Here is a 22,373-nt window from a genome sequence, read left to right as displayed (position 1 = left end):
GCAGTATTACACAATATGACTGTTTTTAATGGTAATAGGAATCACATGGCTAACACTTCCTGAAAAAAACTAGGTTAGATAGTGAAAATTGGACCTCAGCTTTTTTTTTTCGGGACAGAGTGTCGCTTTGTTGCCCTGGCTAGAGTGAGTGCCGTGGCGTCAGTCTAGCTCACAGCAACCTCAAACTCCTGGACTTAAGCGATCCTACTGCCTCAGCCTCCCGAGTAGCTGGGACTACAGGCATGTGCCACAATGCCCGGCTAATTTTTTCTATATATATTTTAGTTGGCCAGATAATTTCTTTCTATTTTTTTAGTAGAGACAGGGTCTCGCTCTTGCTCAGGCTGGTCTCGAACTCCTGATCTTGAGCGATCCACCCGCCTCGGCCTCCCAGAGTGCTAGGATTACAGGTGTGAGCCACCGCGCCCGGCCAGGACCTCAGCTTTTTAAAAAATATTATTTGGTTTCCTGTTTCATTTCCAGAAAATCAGAGGAATATCGAAAGTTTGTAAAGAGCATTTTGAGATGGACTGACATCTATATTTATTATAAGTCATACAATTTGAAAATTTTAAAAGGACCTATAAGACGAGAAATGCTTACTTGTTTTAGAGAGCAAAAATAGGCCAAGAGCACAGCCAGTTTGATGAATACAACATTATGGGCATCGGTTTCTTCATTTGTAAAATAAAAGTTTGGACTAACTGGTATCTTAGGCCTCATCTAGCTATTTAATTAATTTGGTGATTGTGATCTTTTCAAAGCTTGGGGAGGGGACATGCATGTAGGGACAACATTCATTTTATTTGCCAGTATATCTCCATATGTAGCACAGTGCCTGGCACATAGCATGTGCTCAAAAATACTTTTTGAAAGAATGAATCTCATAGTATTCTGTTTTATATGATTTTTCTGTGACTGTATGGCACTACAAAGTTCAATTTATCATAACCACCCTTCCCAGGAATGTATTTGTTGTATTGGTAATGTGTTTTCATTTTTCCATATTTCTTTCATTCCCTATTTACTCTGACCACTCACAAAATGATATTAAGCTTTGAAGATTTCCAAATACCTGTGGGGAGGGAATTTCTATAAGTGTTCACATGTTTCTTGATGAAATATTAAAGAGTTATTTGTATCTGCAGTAATTTTGGCATTTAACAAATCACAACATTCATATTACATCAAGGCTTCATTGTTTTTCTTTAAAAGTTCTTTAAAAAAAAAAAAAAAAGGAACATTTTCCCTGATTTTATTTCCTTCATCTCCATTAGTAACCAGCACTGACTCTATTCTTTTTATTGTCAATATTCCTCCAGAAAACTTAGAGATGGCCTATTTGTCCTTGATTTTTGCTTCCAAATATGTGTCACCAAAGAATAGGAACTTGTTATAGAATGCATGCGCTTTAGGGGCATCTGTCTCTGTCTTTAACTTTACAAAAATAAAATAATAAAGTTATGTGTTTCCTTCACACATTCGAAAGCCAGAAATAGATTCAGACGTACATTTCTCAATCTGCGTGCCCAGCTAATAAGCGCAGTGCAACAGACTGCCGGGCGCGGGGCGCGGGGCGCGGAGCCACGGGGCTCCGTCCTTGCGCTGCTCCTCCTCCGCACCACCTCCCTGCGACCCGGGCCAGCGCGGCCAGCAGCCCCCCGTGGAGCCCCGCCAGCTACTCCCTGGCAGCTGCACGCTCGCCTCTGGGGTAGTCGTGCCACTTCGTGTTTCTGGGTGTCATCAGAATCATAGAATCGCAGCGTTTTAGAGCTGAGTGACTTTGGACCGGCACCTTTGACACCACCGAATTTATGCAGATCATTCACTCTGTTTTAAACTCGCAACACTTCACCATCTGGAAGGGCTTGGAGAGGGGGCTGAGACTAGCAGGGTGTCTGCTGTGTTATCTTGGGCACATTTAGTGACCTTCTGTTGAAGCCCGGGTCAATAGGACGTGTTCTAGGTGCCCAGAGAGAGAGGCCTGAGGGAGGACACCTGTCTGATACTACTTCTTCACCCTTCAAGGAAGGAAACCTCCAGACGTCTGAGGGTATGGAACGCAACAGCATGGCAGGGTTTAACTAGCAGTTTGTAATGGTGCACGTTCCTCCTTTGAAAGTATAAAATCAATTCTGCAATGCCTGTTACTCCAGTCTCTGTTATCACACAAATGATTGAGTAAAGAGTATCTCCCAGCCTAAGCTGGGCTGATCAGAGCCTCTCCGGGAATTTGGGATTGAGACAGAAATGCTCATCTCAGTCTGTCCTGGTTTCTCCCACTGGAAAGACGTGCATGGGGAGCTGTGGATGAGCAGTGTTTGGGGCTGTGTGCCTCGAGGCAGTGAAAATGAGAGGGAAAAAAAATAAATCTACGGTGAGAAAAATAGAGGCGAGAAAGAGAGATAGAGCTTCCTGGCTTCCTAGAGGCTTCCTGGCTCTTGGCTCTCATCTCTCAGGAGACTGGGCTGCTTCCTATCCCTGGCCTAAAGTTGGTTTCTCTTACATGCAACGAAAATTCTTTTCCTAAGACAAGGACTTCACAAAGTTTCTGACCACAAAACACAATCGTCATTCTTTTATCGACTTTAATTATCCAAAATCTCAAGGCTCTGAACTACAATGAAGAACCCAGAAGTAATCAAATCATATATCCAAATAGTGGAAGCTATGATTTTGGCCCAGAATGGTGCAAAGTGTCACTCCTAACTGTGCCTGACCCTGCTCATTATCACCTCCTGAGAAAACAATAATTCACCAGGTATCTATCTAGCAGCTACTACATGCTCTGCACCAGGTCAAACACTGAAGTTTTGAAAGCCATCATGACACAGCCCCTGCCTCCTATAAGCTTTTAAACTAGTGGGAAAGTTAGACAAGTAGTGTGTCATGTGAGGGGTCTTCAAAAAGTTCATGGAAAAGGTATATTATGAAAAAAACTATGCATGGATTTCAAAACTTTGTTGCACCAAAATAAATTTGTATCAAGTTGTTATAACATGTCTGAGCAGGATCTGGTTTGAGACACAAAGAAGGATAAGAAAGACATCAGTTTGAAAAGGGCCCCTTATCACAGCAATGACTTCTGCTAAAGTTGAAGCAAGACAAGCATCAAATTTATGGGGAAGCTTGGGTGAAAGAAGGGTGAAATCGTCGATGCTTTATGAAAAGCTTATGGGCACAATGCCCCAGTGAAATCAGCAGTTTACAAACAGATAACTTGCTTTAAGAAGGGACGAGACAATGTTGAAGAAGAAGCCAACAGCGGCCGACCATCCATATCAATTCTCAAGGAAAAAAAATGATCTTGTTGGTGCCCTAATTGAAGAAGACCAACGATTAACAACACAAACAATAGCCAACATCATAGCAGTCTTAATCGGTTCAGCTTATGCAATTCTGACTGAAAAGTTAAAGTTGAGCAAACTTTCTACTCTATGGGTTTGTTAAAATTGTTGTGCCCAGATCAGCTGCTGACAAGAGGAGAGCTTTCAATGGAAATTCTGAACAAGTGGGATCAAGATCCTGAAGCATGTCTTCAAAGAATTGTAACAGGAGATGAAACATGGCTTTACCAGTATGATCCTGAAGACAGAGCACAATCGATGCCATGGCTACCAAGAGGTGGAAGTGGTCCAGTCAAAGTAAAAGCAAACTGGACAAAAGCAAAGGTCATGGCAACAGTTTTGGGGGATGCTCAAGGCATTTTGCTTGCTGACTTTGTGAAAAGCCAAAGAACGGTAACATCTGCTTATCATGAAAGTGTTTTGAGAAAGCCAAATCTTTAGCAGAAAAACACCCAGGAAATCTTCACCAGACAGTCCTTCTCCACCACAATGGTCCTGCTCATTCTTCTCATCAAACAAGGGCAATTTTGTGAGAGTTTCGATGGGAAATCATTAAGCATTCACCTTACAGTCCTGATTTGGCTCCTTCTGACTTTCTTTTGTTTTCTAATCTTAAAAATTTTTAAAGAGCACTCATTTTCTTCAGTTAATAATGTAAAAAGACTGAATTGACATGGTTAAATCCCCAGGACCCTCAGTTCTTTAGGGATGGACTAAATGGCTGGTATGATTACTTACAAAAGTGTCTTGAACTTGATGGAGCTTATGTTGAGAAATAAAGTTGAAATTTTTTATCTTTTAATTCCATTTTTTCATGAACTTTTTGAACTGGTGAGTGAACTGTCTTCCTTAATGTCACTCTCAGTTTAAACCTCAGTGTTGTTCAAGACGTAATAATACTACTTTGCAGATTTTATTTGTTTAATGTTTCAAGAGGCCAAGCATGAGCATCAACTACAAAAATCTCAAGAATTTTAAAGATATGACGAGCTTAAACTCTTTTGAATATGCTGGATGAGAGTTGCAGAGTTCTAGATGAGAAAGAAACAGTGCCTTTCAAGACACTTACACATCCAACCAGAAGCAGCAGATTAGAATACCGTGGGCCTATCAGACAACCTAACCTCATTCTGCTGGTTGTGTGAATGGGGTGTGTTGAATTTTTAACCAGCTTGTCTAAGTTGACAGTATAGCAAGTCCTTTCTGTCAAAGAAACGAAACTTACTTAGACACTGTCACAGACCAGTTATAAGATGAAGTGATTTTATAAGATTAATGTGTACACATTTTAATATTTTTATTACTTTTATATTATGTACCAAAGATCATATGTTGTGGTTTTTTTTTTTTATTTTTTTTTTATTTTTTTTCTCCTTATTCCATGTTTTCTTTTTTTTTTTTTATTTAATTTTACAGAATCAAAGAGTCTAACAGTATATCTTGTTAGATACAGTATGTCCTCATAATGTATACATTATTTCTTGTACAATGATATGAAATAATATGGGAAATATTCATGATAAATTATTAAGTGAACAGTGCAAGTTAAAAACAATAGTTTCATATTTTTTCCCCACCCCCCCTTTCCCGAGTCAGCACCTTCAAGTGTTACCACTCCCCAAACGGTGCGCAATGCACTCATTGTGTAGGCAGACCCCCATCCCCTCCCCCACCCCCCACCTCAGTCTGATGTCCAATTGGTGTCGTTCCCAGATGTGTATTTAGGTGATGATCAAGGAAACCAATTTTCTGGTGAGTACATGTGATGCTTGTTTTTCCATTCTTGGGATACTTCACTTAATATAATGGGTTCCAACTCTCTCCAGGAGAACCATAGAGATGTTGTATCTTCATCATTCCTTATAGCTGAGTAGTATTCCATGGTATACATATACCACAGTTTACTAATCCAATCATGTATTGATGGGCATTTGGGTTGTTTCCACATCTTTGCTATTGTGAATTGTGCTGCTATAAACATTTGGGTACACGTGCCTTTGTTACAGAATGACCTTTTTTCCTTTGGGTATATGCCCAGTAATGGGATTGCTGGGTCAAATGGCAGGTCTACTTGAATCTGTTTAAGATACCTCCATAATGCTTTCCACAGAGGTTGCACTAGTTTGCAGTCCCACCAGCAGTGTATGAGTGTTCCTGTCTCTCCACATCCACGCCAACATGTGTTGTTTTGGGTTTTTTTGATAAAGGCCATTCTTACTGGGGTTAAGTGATATCTCATTGTGGTTTTGATTTGCATTTCCCTGATGATTAGAGATGCTGAACACTTTTTCATATGTTTGTTAGCCATTTTTATATCTTCTTTTGAAAAATTTCTATTCATGTCCTTTGCCCACTTTTTGATAGGGTTGCTTGATTTTTTCTTGCTGATTTTCCTGGGTTCTAAATAGATTCTTGTTATCAGTCCTTTATCTGATGTGTAGTATGCAAAAATTTTTTCCCATTCTGTAGGTGGTCTGTTTATTCTCTGGACTGTTTCTTTGGCTGTGCAGAAGCTTTTTAATTTAATCATGTCCCATTCATTTATTTTTGTTGCTGCTGTGATTGCCTTGGGGGTCTTCTTCATAAATTCTTTGCCTAGGCCAATGTCTGTAAGAGTCTTTCCTACATTTTCTTCTAGAATTCTGATTGTATCACGCCTAAGGTTTAAGTCTGTTATCCACCGTGATTTGATTTTTGTGAGAGGTGAAAGCTGTGGGTCCTGTTTCAGTCTTCTACAAGTGGCTAACCAATTCTCCCAGCACCATTTGTTGAATAGGGATTCTTGTCCCCAGGGTATATTCTTTCCATATGTTGTGTTTTAAAGTTAATTTGGTATTCAGAATAGGACTTACAAAAGGAACTTTTATCTGATGCTTATAAATTAGACTTACTGATTTCAGAATATTTGGATAATATAGATCAATTGTGTATGACCTAATCCACAAAACTTTTTTATTGTTATAGTCATAAATTTTATTTTTATAATTAATTTCTCAGATCCTTACTTGCCCTATCAGCAGAAATTCTAATATGGACTCTCCCCTGAATTGTCTAAAGACTCCAGGGGCTCACTCAGTCCCAAGGGTGACAAGGGTAAGTTGTTTCCAATGCCAAGTCTAGAGGGAAGTGGGAAGCTTGACCGTTTCACTAGTGTTCTCCTTCTTAACTGCCTCACTGGACTCTCTGGAAGTGTGGTCCTGTATGGTCCATGCTGTGGCAATGCACTTGCAGGGTCTGGCCCCTGCCTGGCCATGGTGAGGTCTCAACCTGAGGCCCTACAGTTACAGGTCTCTAGGAGGCCCTCACACTCACTGATAGTCATCATTTTGCCCTAATCCTCAGCACAGGGCCCAAATGGCTGGGTCCCAAGGAGCTTCTAGCTTAGACATGTGCCGTGCTTCCACCAAGAATGTCTAGGCCCTTAGGTTTATCCCAGGACATCAACTTTGGTTTGCCCATTCCAAATGATAATTTTATTTCAGGTCCTCATGACTCTTCTCTGATAATGGGCTTTGGCCAGGCTATGCTGATAAATCTTGAGAAGAGCACAGTAGAGTGTTTGTCCTTCCTTGCCTTTCCAGATGGTCAGAGCTCCGTATTCAGATTGTCTAACCACTTCATCAGAGATCAATTTTGTTTACCCTGGGCTTCAGAGACTGGCATAATACCAGAAGGATGGGTAAACTCTATACCTAACAATTCCATAACCAAGGGGGTAGCCTGGATTGACAGGCTAAAAATAAAATCATCTTATTTCAATTAAAAAAATTCATAACCAAATAGTAATATATGCTCATTGAATATACAGAATATTACAAAGATTAAAATCAAAATCACCCATAATCCCATCCATAGCTAACCTCTGTTAATGTTGTATAAAAGGATTCTTGCCATAATTTACCTTCTCACTTCCCTAATGCAATACCCTTACTCTTCCCTGACATGACAATTGGGAAGAGCTGATACTCTCTGAGCACTCCATACTTTACTTCTCTGCCCATTGTATTTCCTTGTACTGCAATGCTTTCCTTACTATTTTTACCTGTTGAAATCTACTTTCAAGGCTCAGGTCGAATGTCACCTCCCTCTTAAAAGTGTTCTGATCTCACCCTCTGGTGGAAGGTCCACCTACTCTGACCTGCCACAATCTGTACTTCTCTTGAGTCACTTATATTATGCCCTTGAATTATACTAGTTTTTCCAGCAGTCTCAACTCCATGACTAAACTGCAAACTTTAGAGTAATTCCTACTTGACAGAATTTTATTAAACTTTTCATCCCCCATGTCAAACGGTACAATGCCTTCCTTGCAAATAATATGTATTCAGCAAATATTTGTTGAAAAATATATGTATGCACCAGCAATAGAAAGATGACATATCAGTTGAGTTAGCCAAGTCAAATTCTTTAACTTTATTAAAATAAAAATAAGTATCAAGGGCCTATTACATGTAAGACTCCAAGTATTTACTATTTCAAACTTTAACTTGTTTTTAAAAAGTTCAGATGCACAATAATTATAAAGAATAATTTAATAAATAACCATATACTCACCATCCATATTAATAAATAAAACACTATGAACATAATTAAAGTCCTGTGAACCCCATCCTAAACACATCTCTTTCCCTTTCTACCATAGTTAGCTAAATCCTGAACTGGGAGATTACTCTTTTGAAACATTTATTTTTATTTTAACCATATTATACATATATTTATAATGTTTGCTGAATTATTTAATAATATTCAATTCTGCTACAGAAAACAAAAGAAATAAATACATAGGGAGAAAAATGAAACTAAGAATCTAAGCAAGTAGCTTATGAGACAGACAAAATTCATAAAATATGTTAAATAATAAGTAACCTGTGAGGCATATTAGACATATATAGAGCATTTGTGCAATGAACATAATTAGAAAGGAATGGAAAGAACAAGAAATACCTAATAGTCATGATATACAAAATATACATGAGGCCCTGAGTCATCCAATTTTCATGATGCACAGAAGATACTTAAGGCATATGAGGCATTTGCTGTTTGCAAGGTTTTAATTTGGCCATCCTTTGGCTCCTCGCATCCTCTACAAAACGAATTTGAATAAAACCCATGGCTGCTCATGAGGCTACCTGGCAAGGCACACTTGTCAGCCAGACACACTTGCCCCCAAGACTGTCGAGCAAGTGTGTGTTTTGACCCCAAGTGCCTTCTGTGTATTGGGCTGCTTTGCTCAAATCTCAACTCTGATTCTTGCAAACATACCCTTGGCCAGGAAGGCTGATATGTCAGAGAAAGAGAGAAGGAGAAAGGATTCAACTAGAGTCATCCTTCTACCCTGCCTACACCACACGTTAACTGTGTTAAGCTATCTCATCTCCTTCACCTTGCTTCTTATAGTGTGTTTGGAATTGACTTAATAAGCCATGCGATTTGAGTGTCTTGTTTTGGTCCATGAGCCTTTCTGTGCTGTGATCTCTTGAACAGCTTGCCTGTTAGTGTACTTACAAGCTATCCTTACAGCAAGGTAATTTCTCATGCAACAATAGTATTTACAAGTTTTTAACCTGGATATAAATACATTCTACACATTCATCTCCAACTTGATGTTTGATCAACTTGATCAACATCATATTTCTGAGATTCTCCCATGGGAGATATGTAGATCTATTTCATTCATTTTCACAGCTGTATCCATTGTATGAATATTCACAACTTATCCATGAATTCTTCTGTTGATTTAATGTAAGTTGTTTCCAATTTTTTACTATTGCAATCAATGTTGCTGTAAATATTCTTTTACAACATCTCCTGGGCACAGAAAAGAGAACTTCCCTGTGAATATACCTAAGAGTGCAATTTCTGGGTCAAAGAGTCTGCACACATTTAACTTGACTAAGCATTGCCAAATTGCTCTCCAAAGTGGTTGTACCAATTTATACTCTTACCAGAAATATATAAGTTCTTAGATTCTTAATCCTAGCCAACACATTGTGTTGTCAGACTAAAACTTTTGCTGATCTGAAATGGATGCATTCTGCTCACAAAGAATAATCATGGCAACGGAAAAAATCTTATGGCATTTCCTCAGCATTTCAATTACAAGGAAAAAGCCTGTGCAAATTTTGTGTCAGATTTTTGGACTTTCTCAGTCTCTGTATACGGCCAAGTAAGGTTTCCTCTTTCTATTTCCAACACTGTCAGCACCAAAGGAAAAACAACTTTGCAACAAAATTTGTCATATTTTTCCCATAAGGATTAGAGTTTGGAAGAATACCATGTTGGATGCTTTATGTCACAAAAATATCCCTCTGATTATACAGCGGCACAAGAATAAGAATTTAGCTGCATCCATGCAAATCAACCCTCACTAAGCATATGTTGTAAAGATGGTGGTGGGTCAGTAGCAGAACGACTATTACTCACAGGCTGAGAATGCACTCTTTTAAAAAATTCTACAAAGTTGTTCCCTACCCTAGAATGTCTACTCCAGGGGCGCTTGGTCCATGTCTAAAACCTGACTATTAATGTGCTGGGGTAAAAAGTTTCATATTTAAGTAAACTTCAAAAGAAAACACATCTCAAAAGCTATATTTAGTACTGGTAAGTCATTAGCACCTTATTGGTCACATCTCTTTCAAAAGCACAAAAGGAACAGGACACAGGACCCTCAAGTGGTAACAGGGTATCAGATGGAGGCCATTTTGACTTCTTCCTCTCCCTTTATCCAGCACAGGCAAATCTTTGTTCTTAATATACACATTAAATCTTTTGAATGGCTCCCCAACAGCCCTAACAGGGTTCTCGAAGTGTGGTCTTGGGGTCCCTTCTGGCTTCAGATACCCTAAGGTAATTGTTTTAAAAACGCAGATTCCTGAGTCCCAGCCCAGGCCTGCTCAATCAGTATGTCTGAGGGTGAGACATGCAATCCATGTTTTCAACAAATAATGCTGCTTGATTTTTTTAAAAACTTTTTTAACAATTGAGAGGTATGGCATACAATAAGAAAAATACAGAAAAATAAATGTGCAGTTCAATGCATTATAACAAAGTGAACATCCATATAACCATGGCCCAGAACAAGAAAGCTTGCCAGCACTTCAGAAGCTCCCTTGCTCCCCTTCCAATCACTTCTCTCTTCCCTTACTTGTATGTACTATTCCGATGTCTGACATTCCCAGCTTGATCCTTGCACTCACTGAAGGCGAGAACCACAGCTACAGGATAAAGTCCAGGCTGCTTAGCATGTCAGATGAGACCCCTGCATAACTCAGTCCCTGCACCTTCGTCTTCTGTCTCTGCCCTCTTCACATCTCATTCTCAAGTCATTTGGAACCAGTTATGTTTCATTTTACAATTATTTCCCTAAGTCACTGCTCATGCTCATAATGTTTCACTGCCTTCTGCACTTGCTGAGTCTTTCTATTAAAGTCATCCTTCCAGACCTGCCCAATTGTTGCTGGCTTATAAGGCCTCCTGACTTTCACCCCTCTGCCCCACCCAAGATAGAACCTTCGATCTTTCTTTGTGTGACTAAGAACATCTTATAATGTGCTCATTGACATGTCTATTCTCCTTTCTAGACCAGGAATTAGGGCAGAGATTTTTAAAAACAATTTTCTTGTGCATACAGGCTTAGTGTGTCTTAGCTGCTGCTTAATTGTTGAACAATCGAATAATCTCCAGGTATAAACATCTTTGGAAAAGTAGCACACTGCAACCTTAACACCTCCAGGATCAGATCACGTTCTTCCTTGTCAGGGAACAAACTCAAACATCAGTAGCACACTGGGTGCTTGAGAGGGAGGTGAAAGGGAAGGAAGGGGGAGGTGGGGAGCTAGCGATGTTGCCTGAAGGCCTGCAAGTGCCCAACGGAGTAAGGAGCAATCCGATTTCTGGTAGCACTGAGCTGCCCTTCTTTCTCAGAGAGGAGTCCCAGTTGTCAGCCCACTCTGCTGTGTGGGAAGCCTGGACTGTTCCAAATTTCTTTACAACATCTTTTCCTGTGTCTGATTGTCCTCACACCGTCCATCTGCTTCTCTGAATGTCCATTCTTGCCTGGTGCTCAGAGGGTCTGGATCGTAAGCATCTGGGCAGCCTGCCATGGGACACTTCACAGCAATGTCAATAGTCTCAAGGAAAATTAACCTCAACAGTTGGGCAAACGGAGAGACTGGAAGGACAGGAATGAGAAGAGTGGCTCAAAATCAATTGAAGTCAGAAAATATACTGCAAGACAAAATTAAAATCTATCAAAAAGAAGTCAATAAATTCAAACTACTTCTAATGTACAAGTCTGAAAGAGAGCTGTTGCTGGTGGTTTGGTGCCTGGATGGGAAGTGGGGGCACCTTTGGGTTTGGAGCCAGCACTCCTGGGAGATGGTTTCTGAAATGAAGAAAAAGCTGAGCCTGAAAGTGTCAGTCTTAGAGATAGTGGGCTCCACTGTTCTCCCCTAAAGAACCATAGCAGCCCGTGGAGGGGTCTCAACCAGCACAACTGTGCTGCACCTGGTGGGCCCAGTTTTCTGCAGCTAAACAGAGACAGCACTAAATGGGCATCAGAGACAGCCCAGATGTCAGTTCTGTCATTGTTTGGGTGTGGAAGCTCAGAGAATGTCACATTTTGAACTGCAAAAGCCCTGGGAAGACACAGGTCCCTGCAGTTGGAGGATCCTCAAGAAGAACATACAAGTAGATACATGCTTGAATGATTTATCAGAAATAAAGAGAATGTATTTGTGATATCAGATTAAAGCAGTTCAAGCAAGCAGTATGTGTGTGTGTGTGTATATATCTGACACATCGTAGACTCTCAAGACATGTAGTTCTGCAGGACAGATTATGAATTAAGCGCTCAATACATACTTGCTGAATAAGCTCCTGATTTTTATTGCCATCTTCAACCACGTGGATGAACATAGTACAATTTTATTTTCATTTTCATTTCATTGTAAATTGTTTTTGAAGCAAGATCTTTTTTCAAAGTAACATTTAAATTTTTTCTGATTTTCAAAATAATACGTTTATTGTTGAAATTTCTAAAACCTGAAAGTATAAAGAAGAAAATAAAAATTATCTATGATACCCACCCAGAGATAACTATTGCTAACATTTAGTAAATTTCCTTCCATGTTTATTTTGGTAGAGAGATTATAGATTGTTCTATTTTTACCTGTAATATTAATATATGAGCAGTTCCCATTATTACCTGAATATATTCTACCATATAGATATGATAAAACTTATTTAACTAATACATTATTTTTGATGTTTGTTTTCCAATTTTATAAATAATGTTGTGATAAATATTCTCCTTAAATGTTTATAAACATAAGATAATATTCTGGAAGTGAATCTTTTGGATGAAATTATGTGAACACTCTGAAACTCTTGGTTCAATTTGCCAAACTGCCCTTCTGAATGTTTATCTTTTTACTAGCAATTAAGAGCCCCTAACCTCACCAACACCAGGATGATTTAGAACATTTTATTGAAGGAATATATTCTATAGATGGAGAAAACTCTCACTCTGCCACTATTAGAAATAGTTGTTAGAATAGGAAATGAAAAAATACAGCAATAGAGTCCTTAAACTTTTTGACTACCACATATTATTGCCAGTCCTGGGTAGGCTGATGAGTCAGGATGTGTAAGTCTGGGTAAGCACAACAACATAATTCAAACTGTTAAGATGTAACTTTGCAATTATACATGAACACAACTATGTTTGATTTATCTTTGTTGCAGTAGTTTAAAAATCTCTTATTGTAAAATACATGCATTGTGCATTGTCCTTTCTAAGTGTCTGTTCCTAGAAGGTAGTCAGTGTTGAGTAATTTGTTGTGACAATTAGCCCGACTCATCAACATTAACACATTCAATTTCTTTGTAGCTGGTTGGGTGATAAGGCAACTCAGGAAAATATTTGAACAAGCATGATGAGAACACTAGGTGTGGTGGAGTAGTTTTTGAACCTATTCTGTTTTTCTTTCCTTTTTCTGATACACACCTGTACCTGATACACATACTACCTCTCCCAATCTAACTAAAAGATAAGTGAAGAGAGAAGATTGACTACTGTTTGTTCCCTTTCCCTGCAAATCTGTCCCAGCTCCTCCATCCTATCACCCCCATCTGTCACAGGCCAAGAACATGAATTTGTGGCTAGCTTGGGGGAGTTTATGTGAGGATGATCTCTTCTCTGCCTCCTCTGCCTTTCTTCTTCTTCAGGTGAGTCATGTGCTTGGTACTTTTTCTTTGGTTTTCCACTTCTCCCAGAATAGTTATGTCCACTTTAATCAGTGTCTCACAAACATACAGGTATCTTCTTTAATCTCCTTCCTCTCTCCCCACTTTCTTCCAATTCTTGCCCATTTATTTCAAGAAGGGCTCTCTTCCTTTACAAGCTCTCTTCCTACTTCCTTGAGACTTTTATGAACTAGAAAAAGTCCCACATCTTGGCTGACATGTCACACACCTCTGTCAAAGAAATAAAGAAATTCTCCATCCACCCTATGTGGAGTGCTTATAAGGGGTACTCCAGCTGGTGGGTCCCTTGGCTGCAGACGGTACACCTGGAAAAAGAGACAAGCTCAGAGACTGAGCTGGTAAAGTGAAAGACTCGATGTCGGTCTTAGCAAATGGGGGAAAGAAAGGCAAAGCCAAACATGGAAGTGTGAGGAACAAGAAAGCTAAAATGAAGTGTGCAAATGGAAGATGGTTTGAATAAATTCCAGAGATGGTGAGCAGAGCATTTTTTACCTACTCTCCACCTTGGCTTGGGTAATTAGTCAAGAATTATTAATTGTCAGGAATGAGTTGACAGTAGCCTTGTGATTGAGACCTAAAACAGTGTTACGGAACAGTAAACTATACAAGTCCTGCACAGAGAAAAGGAAAGGGTTGGTAAGAGAAGAGAGAGTAGCTGATTTGTAATCACTGTTGCCAAAGAGAAAGGATAGAGGAAAAAGAAAAACACGACTCTAATCCTCAAAAAATGTCCAGAAACTCTCTTTAGAAAGTCTTCAAAAATTTCCATTCTCTTTTGTCTTAAACACAAACTTGTAAAATAAAACCATTTATTCTTCATTCAATTGACTGTTGTATTTACTGCCTAATATTATATTTTTTGATCTTTATAGCAATGTATGGTATAAATTTCCTTATCTGTAGAAGGCAACTGAATTAGATGATTTCTAAAATCCCACCCAGTCTCCTAAAAGTCTATAATATAATATTTTCACTTGCATTTTATAAACATTGGTAGCCCATCCAATCTGCGAACCTAATCATCTCATTTGTTTCTACCAACAAGGATTGCATTATAAGTTCAAAATAACCAACTTAAAAAGAAATAAATAATTGGAAACTAAATCAGTTGTATGTTGAATTTCTGCAAAGTATTTGAATATACTTTGAATATATAAAGGAGGTTGAACTAGGTGAACTCTATAATCCTTTTCACTTTAAAATTTTGTAGTATAACAAAATGTAATGCTTAAAGATTTGCTTATTTTTTAGAAGAGGAACTATCTTGAAATTATCAGTTATTGTATATACCTATTGTCTCTAAGAAACTTGTTTATAATCTCCATATATTTAAAAATATTCAAATCTTCATACATTTAAAAATCTATTTTAATCTACAATATACTTCCAAAGTTTTAAATTTCATATTGCAAAATAAGGGAAATTTTAATTATATTTCTGGCAGTATGAACACTGTATATGACTCAGTTAATTGCAAGGCCACCACCACATAGAGTGGAAAATTTGATAAGTATAGAATTGTTCTGAAGCAACAACAGGATAACACTAGGAGAGAATTATATTGTATCTCAGATCTTGTAGGTCATAGGCCATAAAATTATTCTTTCTCTCCTCTAAGAACATTTTAAATCTATTATACTTTCTTTTATTTTGAATCACTGAAGCATTTTAAAGAAATCTTTCTGAAAGTAATAAATTAATGCTCTTTCAGTGAAATTTTCACTCAAATGTCAGAACCACTACTACCTTTCTACATTTTTTTTACTAAAAACTATTTTTTAGTTTTATAATGGAGAAATGGTTTTTTTGTGGTCAAAAGAATTCCTTATTCTTGCAAATGCACTAATCATTAAGCAGTTTTGACAAGAATTTTTTAAAAATCCTGTTAAATATATATTTACTGAATTAAAGAGAAGTATAATAGACAGTTCCTGTCCCCAAGGGGGATTATACCATATTTAGGATGAACACAAATGAAGCAACAAAAGATGCATAAATAAATAGGAGCCTTCCACATGGCAAAAAAGGTAAGTGTAATGGAAGTTAGGGAAAATAGAAGATACTGAGGGACGTGGTGGTCCGGGTGCTCTTCAGGGAAGAAGTGGCAGGACCTTTAAAAATGGGAGAAATGTGTTAGATAGTGTTTCTGAAACCTCTGGCACTGACTTGGCATCTTGGGGCCATTAGTGTAATGGTCTGGACATGGGCTCTGGGACAGAGTTTTTTGCCTTAGAGCCTAGCTCTCCCAAGTGACCTTAGACACAGAACTACACATCTTGATTTCCTCATCTCTACAACAGAATGATGGTGTGAATAATAGTACATACTTCATAGTGTTGTTTCAAGGATCTAATGAATTAATAAAATGGTACAGCACATACTAGGTTCTCAATACATGTTTGCTATTATTTTCTTGCACCATTATAATAGTATTTACTTAATAGTTTTCTTTTGGACATTCAGGGTTTTTGGTTTTTTTTTTTTACTCAAGTAAGTATATTTAAAAGATATTTTGATTATACTAAGTGGATAATGAATCTCATTTGCCTCTATAGAAGATAACCATAAAAACAAATACAAGGAAAACAATGCTATTAAATTTTAGTTATATACTGAGGCCTCTCAAAGGCTTTGAGCTAAAGCCTGTTTTCTCTTTGTAAAAAAACAGATTTAGCAAACATTAGAGAGATTAGAGAGATACTGGCACCAACTTAGATTCTCCCTTCGGAAGGACTGAAAGAGAATTGAAAAGGGAATAACTTAATGCCACTGTGCACTTTCCATCACGAATCATCTCTGCACACTTCCCATGCTTTGACAGGGCCATTAGAAAATAAAGGGAAGGAGAACTGTTCATTTACTATTGACCAGTCTTGTTTTCAAAGGTGTATTATGTGCACTGATTGTATATTTTCAATGGTACACATTATATTCTATTTTCTATCAATTTCAACTCCCATTCAGAACCAGAAAAAAATGATTCTTTATCTCTAATTTTTAAACTCAAGAGGGAAAATTTGGTTTTCCGAGAGGGGAAATACATACCATATTTGGCTGTCTACTGTGACACATTCCACATTTTGTGTTAAAAGTATGAATAGACCTGTAAAATAAGTTTCTCCCAAATCTACTCCTATCAGGTAAAAATAAAAACTAAGTGAACAATCTGGAAGAAAGCTTTCAAAATTTTTAAAAAGTGTTTTCAAAATTTAAAACTGTACAAGTAGTATTTATTGAAGCCATCAGAAGCAGTTCTGCATTACCCTTGCTCTTATAGATAAGAAATTAGGCCTGGGATGATATTTGCAAGTGATGTTCCTAAGAATGAGCACAAATGAATAATGGGTAAAAACCAGAATTTGATATATTCCTCAGGGCACTTTTCAAATGGTGTTAAAATTCAGAATTGGTATATTCATTCACTCTTTGCTAAAAGAAATTTGTTCCTGCAAATTTAACATGAATTACTTTAGTAAGATTCTAAAATTACTTTGCAGTTTACATGGTACTTTTACATATATTCTTAATGTTAATATTTTGTTGGAAATGTTATATATTTAATCAGAAGTAGATATCACATTTTAGATACTTCTATTAGGAAATATTCATACTAAGAACATCTACAAAATACAAAAACTCTATTTCCTACTCAGTTCATATTTTCCATTTCATTCAATCAACAAATATTTATGTAGTACGTCAGCTACTGTTCTAGGCACTGAATATACAGTAATGAATAAAAGACCACGACAGACAAAAACTTCTACCCTCTTGGAAATTACACTCCAGTGTCCTTTAGGCTCTTATTGAAATACAGCATGAAACATGATGTTTCCACTTTTAAGAAAATTATTTTTATTTTATTGTGATTTGGGTTCAACAGAGTGTTATGAAAAGAATATCATTATCTTATTCCTTAGTAGTTTTTATATTCATCTTTTAGAATGCATGAAAAAACAATAAAAACTGTAAAAAGAAACACAAAACATATTCCTTTGCCTTTAGATTTCCTTTGCTCTCCTTCTTTTCACTGTTTTATAGAAAAGTCCTGAGGGCAGGGCAACATGACTTGTCTGTGTCCCAAGCACACAGCCCCAAACCTGGCACATAATTAGTGCACAACAAGCTGTACTGAATAAATGAGTAACTTCAATATATAGGTATTTATAGTAAAATCAAGCCAGAGAAACCAAAACTATTGCATGGATGGTTAACAAAAGATATTCAAAGCAGTCTGAATGGGAACTATTTGTGTCACTACATTCTCTTATGCCTACCTGGGATTGCCTCCAAGAAAACTTTAAAACCCTGAAACTGTTTGATCTCTACCAGAGGGCCTTCAGAAATAATCAGACATCGTAATTGTTACCTTCCAGGATGGAATGTGCATCTCTTCTCTCTCCCTTAACAAATCCCCACGGTCTGGGAGTAGGAGAAGACTTTGTGTGCTGGAGGGGAGGAGGTGGTGTTTAGGGATGGCATGAATGATAAAAAGTGGAAGGTGAAAAATGATATTCAATGCTTCTTCATTGTCTCAGATACAGGTGAATGACTCAATTTTTTAGCAACCATATTGACTACAGTGTTGTAATACAGACATACAGAATTGGATGCCTAAAAGCTTAAAATTTTATCTTTCCTTCATTTTCCTTCCTCCCACCACTTCCCCCACCACCATAGGGCGTTTAAGGCAAAGCAAAGTGGGCCAAAAATGCCATTCTTCACGTGGGAAGAATACACTATCTAAATGTGCCCGGAAAACAAACAAGGAGAGATTTTAATGTTTAACTGTAGAAACAACCAGTTACAAGTCAGAATAAAAAGTATCTGCCTTGACACATTTCCTTTTCAGCATCATGTTCAGCCAGACATAGACGAGCTTGGGAAGAGGATTAAAAGTTGTTTCCTCCAACTCTGGAAACAATTCCACTTGAAGGCTCAATAGTTCAGGTAAGACTACTCATTTTGTGACTCATGAATCTGTGATTGTACATCGCTGTGGAAGAAAGTTCTTTTTCTCTAGCTGTTCAGAACCAACAGTGTTTGCAAAACATCAGAATTCCAGAGAGGAATTAGAAGAGAATTTTGCAGATTTTGTTGCCTGAACATTCATTAACTTCTACCATTCCCAGCCAGCCAAGAAATTGCCTCAATAGTCTTTGTTTTACTGTAACAACCTAAGTTAACTTTCTCTTTAGCAGGACAGCATCCACAGCTGCAAAAACCGTGACAATTACAGAGGCTAAGAGAAATTTCCAGCACTGATTTCTTCAGTTGAAGACTTTGAGGAATTAAACATGCTTATTCATTTGAAATAACAACTCAACTACTCCAGACAGAACTTGTTACTAACCATGAAGAAATAGATTTTTTAAATATATATATATATATATATTCCATTGTGGTATCACTCATTTCTATAATGTGCTTTTGAAGAAAGAAAAAAAAGGTCCTGCATTTTACTGGTCTTTTTCTTTCAATACTATCATCATCCTATCCATTGCTGCAACATAAAGATGCAGTTGGAAGAATTTCCCATCTCAAAGAATGCCTTGTATCCCTATCAGCAAAGTAGGCACACTCTGGGAGGCCAGCCAGGGTGTGGGAATGGCCTGCTATAAAACTGGATTATTGTACGTATGTTAAAACGGGATTCTACCTGTATTTGCAGTACTTTTAAATTAACGAATGCTCTCTACCCTTCAAGAACATAATGCTAAAATTCGGAGTTATTTTTTCCATTTTTTTTTGCAAACAAAAGAATAATAGATTTTAAAGTAGAGTAAGTACACTTTTGAAGGTGCTTTAATACTTTCTTTGATTAGAAAAGTTTATGCAAACCAAACTCAAAAACTGTATATTGTACCTTGGGACCTCTATGTTAACATATACACTCCAGCACTGTATTAGTGCCGTTTTTCTGTACCATGTAAATAGAAAACATTAACTGGCAGGTTTTCAGGAGGTTGAAAAGGTTGGAATTAAGTTACCCAGCCAGCGAGACAGTTGTCAAAGCTGCACTTCGGGTTTGTCTGTTCCCATTCCTCCCCTCCTCCTCCCGTCCCAACGCCAGGGAGGTGATGGGGAGGGGGCAAGATGGGCAAGGCAGACATTCTCCGAACCGCGGGTCCTCGCCGCGCCGCGCACCTGCCGCCCCTCCTCCTCCGTGCGGTCGCAGCCAACTTCCCGCTGGACGCCTCGCCTTCGGGGCAGGGGCGCACCTGGTCCACCTGCTCGCCCACCTCCGCCAGGAGCCTGCGGGAGCGGGGGCGAGCCCGGCGCCTAGATTAGTGGGCCCGGCGCGCTATTTTTTTTAAGTCAGCCTCCCGGGGGATGTTGGATCTGGTGGGGTGTGCTCTTTGAAATACTATATTGGGAACCTCACACATAATTTTTTTTTTTAATTGCAAACCTTCCCAGTTCGCTCCGCAGCTGGAGAGCAGGCCCGAGGCGCCGTCCCCCGCCCGCTTCCCTCCTTCTCGCCCCCTCCCCGCCCGGAGTGGGACTCGCGGGAGCCGCCCCCTCCCGGGCGCCCACTTGGTTCCTCCCAGCTGCCGTGTGAATGGGCCGTCCTCCGGATTCCGCGGAGGGGGCGGCGGGAAGAGGCCGAGCCCCGGCCCCGGAGGCCGCCCCCGCCCCCGCCCCGCGGCGGCCCACGCCGGGATCTGCGTCACTCGGCCGCGCGTGGGCGGGAGCCTGAGCGGCGAATGTAGCAAGAGCGGAATCTCCCAATGTGACAGCGGCCGGAGGGTGGAGGCGGCGGCGGCGGCGGCGGCGGCGGAGGCGGGGGAGGGTGCAGCGCGCCCGGCTGGGGGGGGGGAGAAGAGGGGAGGGGAGGGCGCGACGGGGGAGGCGCCGCCGCCGCCGCCCGCGCGCCCGAGCGCGGAGGAGCCGCCGCCGCCGCCACCGCCACCGCGGCCAAGCGAGCGCCGTCGGGGCGGGCGGGCCTGAGCTGGAGGGGGGGAGCAGGGAGAGTGCACCCACCACCTTCCCTTCCCCCTTCGATGGGAGCGGGGGCGTCCCGGCTCCCGCAGCCGCCAGAGGAGGGAGAGCCGGGGGCCGTCACTTCAGAGTTGGGGCTGAGCAGTCCTTGGGGAGAGCGCGCCAAGACCGCTGCAGCCGCTGGCCGAGTACGTACCACAGCGGACATTCGCCGCTCCCGGTTGGCCAAGTGCGGGACGCGTTCGCGCTGCCGCGGGCAAACTTGGGGCGGCGGAGTCGCCGGGCCGCGCGGGCACTTCGGGGGCGGGCGTCCAAGGAAGCGGGCTTCGCACGGCCGCCGCCGGAAGCAGAGGGCGGCCTCGGGCCCGTGTGGGCGATTCCCGGAGAAATTCGGTGTGCGGGGGCGCTGGAAGGAGGGGAGCGCGGCAGCGGCCCTGACTTGTGGGTTTCCCTCCGAGTAAAGCCGGGGTGCTAAGTCCATTCTCCTAACCGGGCAGGGGTCGTCAGGCGGCACCGGGAGGAACCGTGGGGTGGTGTGTGGGTGTACGCTGTGGGTCGTGCGCGCCGGCCCGAGTTTTGCAGCCTTCGTCAGGGGCAGTCTTTTTGTTTGTTTACTTCATAAAAGTGCTGCACTTACCGTCTCAATTTTCTTCCTGGGTATCCTCCCCTTCTGAATGTAGTTTTCTTTTTAAAAGCAGAAGGAGAGTTTTGCTTGGAAGTGGCTTACAGAAACTTGGCACCGGGGTGCTGGGAAGCGAGAGACTCTTTGTGCCTCTAAGGCCGAGTGAGGAATTTGCAAACACATGTGGGACATACAAGCCTTGGATGCAGAGGTGTGTGACCTTATCTTGGAGAAGCATTGAAAGTGCTGTTAGATGTTTGTGGTCTGCAAGCTCAGAGTTCACAAAGCTTGAGATATGAAATGACAATTCTAGTAAGCCTAAATGTTGCAGGATCTTGGGGAAAAGGATAGTTGAGTTGGAATATGCATTTATAGATTCTGCAGATCAAGTTTTGCAGCAGGTGATCGGAAGGAATCGGAGATTTGAATATACTTACCCTTCGCTCCTTGAGATTCGGGAGACATGGAAAATTTTTAGGTGGCTGTTAATTTAAAATTTCATCCGAAAGAGACGATTTGGAGTAACTTGTCACTACCAATTGGTTTGCCAGTGACGTGTCTGCCAACTTAAGGAGTGCAAAGATCAGAAGCTGAGAGGGAAATTCTCAGATCTTGTTTAAAAATGTTTTGGCAGTTTTAATAGATAATATTAGATTGCATAGGAACAGAGGAACCGAATTTAAAATAGATTAGTCACGTAGGAAATGCTTCGCTGTTTTGTTAGAAGAGTGTGCACGCAGTGGCTTACCCTCTTAGATTTTCACTTTTTTGAAATTTTTTCCCCAAACAAGTTACCCAGTTATGACATTTCATAATTTATTTGCGGGTTTTCGGAAGTATTGGAAGAGAGGATGCATGGGAATTGATTTCTGTGTTTTTGGGTGGAGATTGATCTCTTCCTGAAGACTTGAAAGAGCTGCTTCTAATCTAATCTAAGTGCAAGTAAAAGTAGCCTTTAGATGCAAGAGTATTCATTTTTCTTCCATATTTGCATTACTTGAGACATTTAATATTGTCCTTTCATTAAGATTAAAAGATTATTTTGTCCTTGTAGGTATTAACATGCAAACAAAGGTTCTGTTGAGACTTTGCAGATGGCTGGCAAGGTCAGCCTTCTTTATCCTTGTTTGGGGTATTATATATTGGAACATTAGGTCTTGAAAGAAAATTATTTCAAGGAACTGTTGGAAGGTTTC

The 22,373-nt window shown here is 40.1% G+C and overlaps 1 protein-coding gene across 4 annotated transcripts in view; it reads left to right on the top strand.

Moving 5' to 3' along the window:
* The window catches only part of NAB1 (NGFI-A binding protein 1), a 116,746-nt gene that overhangs the window by 54,281 nt on the left and 40,092 nt on the right, over positions 1 to 22,373 (top strand). The window contains exons 1-2 of one of the 4 annotated variants that reach the window (XM_069469249.1): positions 20,483 to 20,743; positions 21,254 to 21,388. The exons of 1 other annotated variant lie outside the window; for it this stretch is intronic. In XM_069469249.1, coding sequence (XP_069325350.1) covers positions 21,381 to 21,388 — 8 coding nt within the window. In that variant the 5' untranslated portion in view covers positions 20,483 to 20,743; positions 21,254 to 21,380. Of the gene's footprint in view, positions 1 to 20,470; positions 20,744 to 21,253; positions 21,389 to 22,373 lie in introns of those variants that run through there. 2 more of the 4 variants (XM_069469268.1, XM_069469258.1) reach the window with 2 other exon arrangements.

This window comes from Eulemur rufifrons, chromosome 1, assembly GCF_041146395.1.
Source record: "Eulemur rufifrons isolate Redbay chromosome 1, OSU_ERuf_1, whole genome shotgun sequence".
Lineage (NCBI taxonomy): Eukaryota > Metazoa > Chordata > Mammalia > Primates > Lemuridae > Eulemur > Eulemur rufifrons.
Note: the sequence above shows the minus strand (reverse complement) of the source record. Positions and strands in the feature narration are given on the sequence as shown.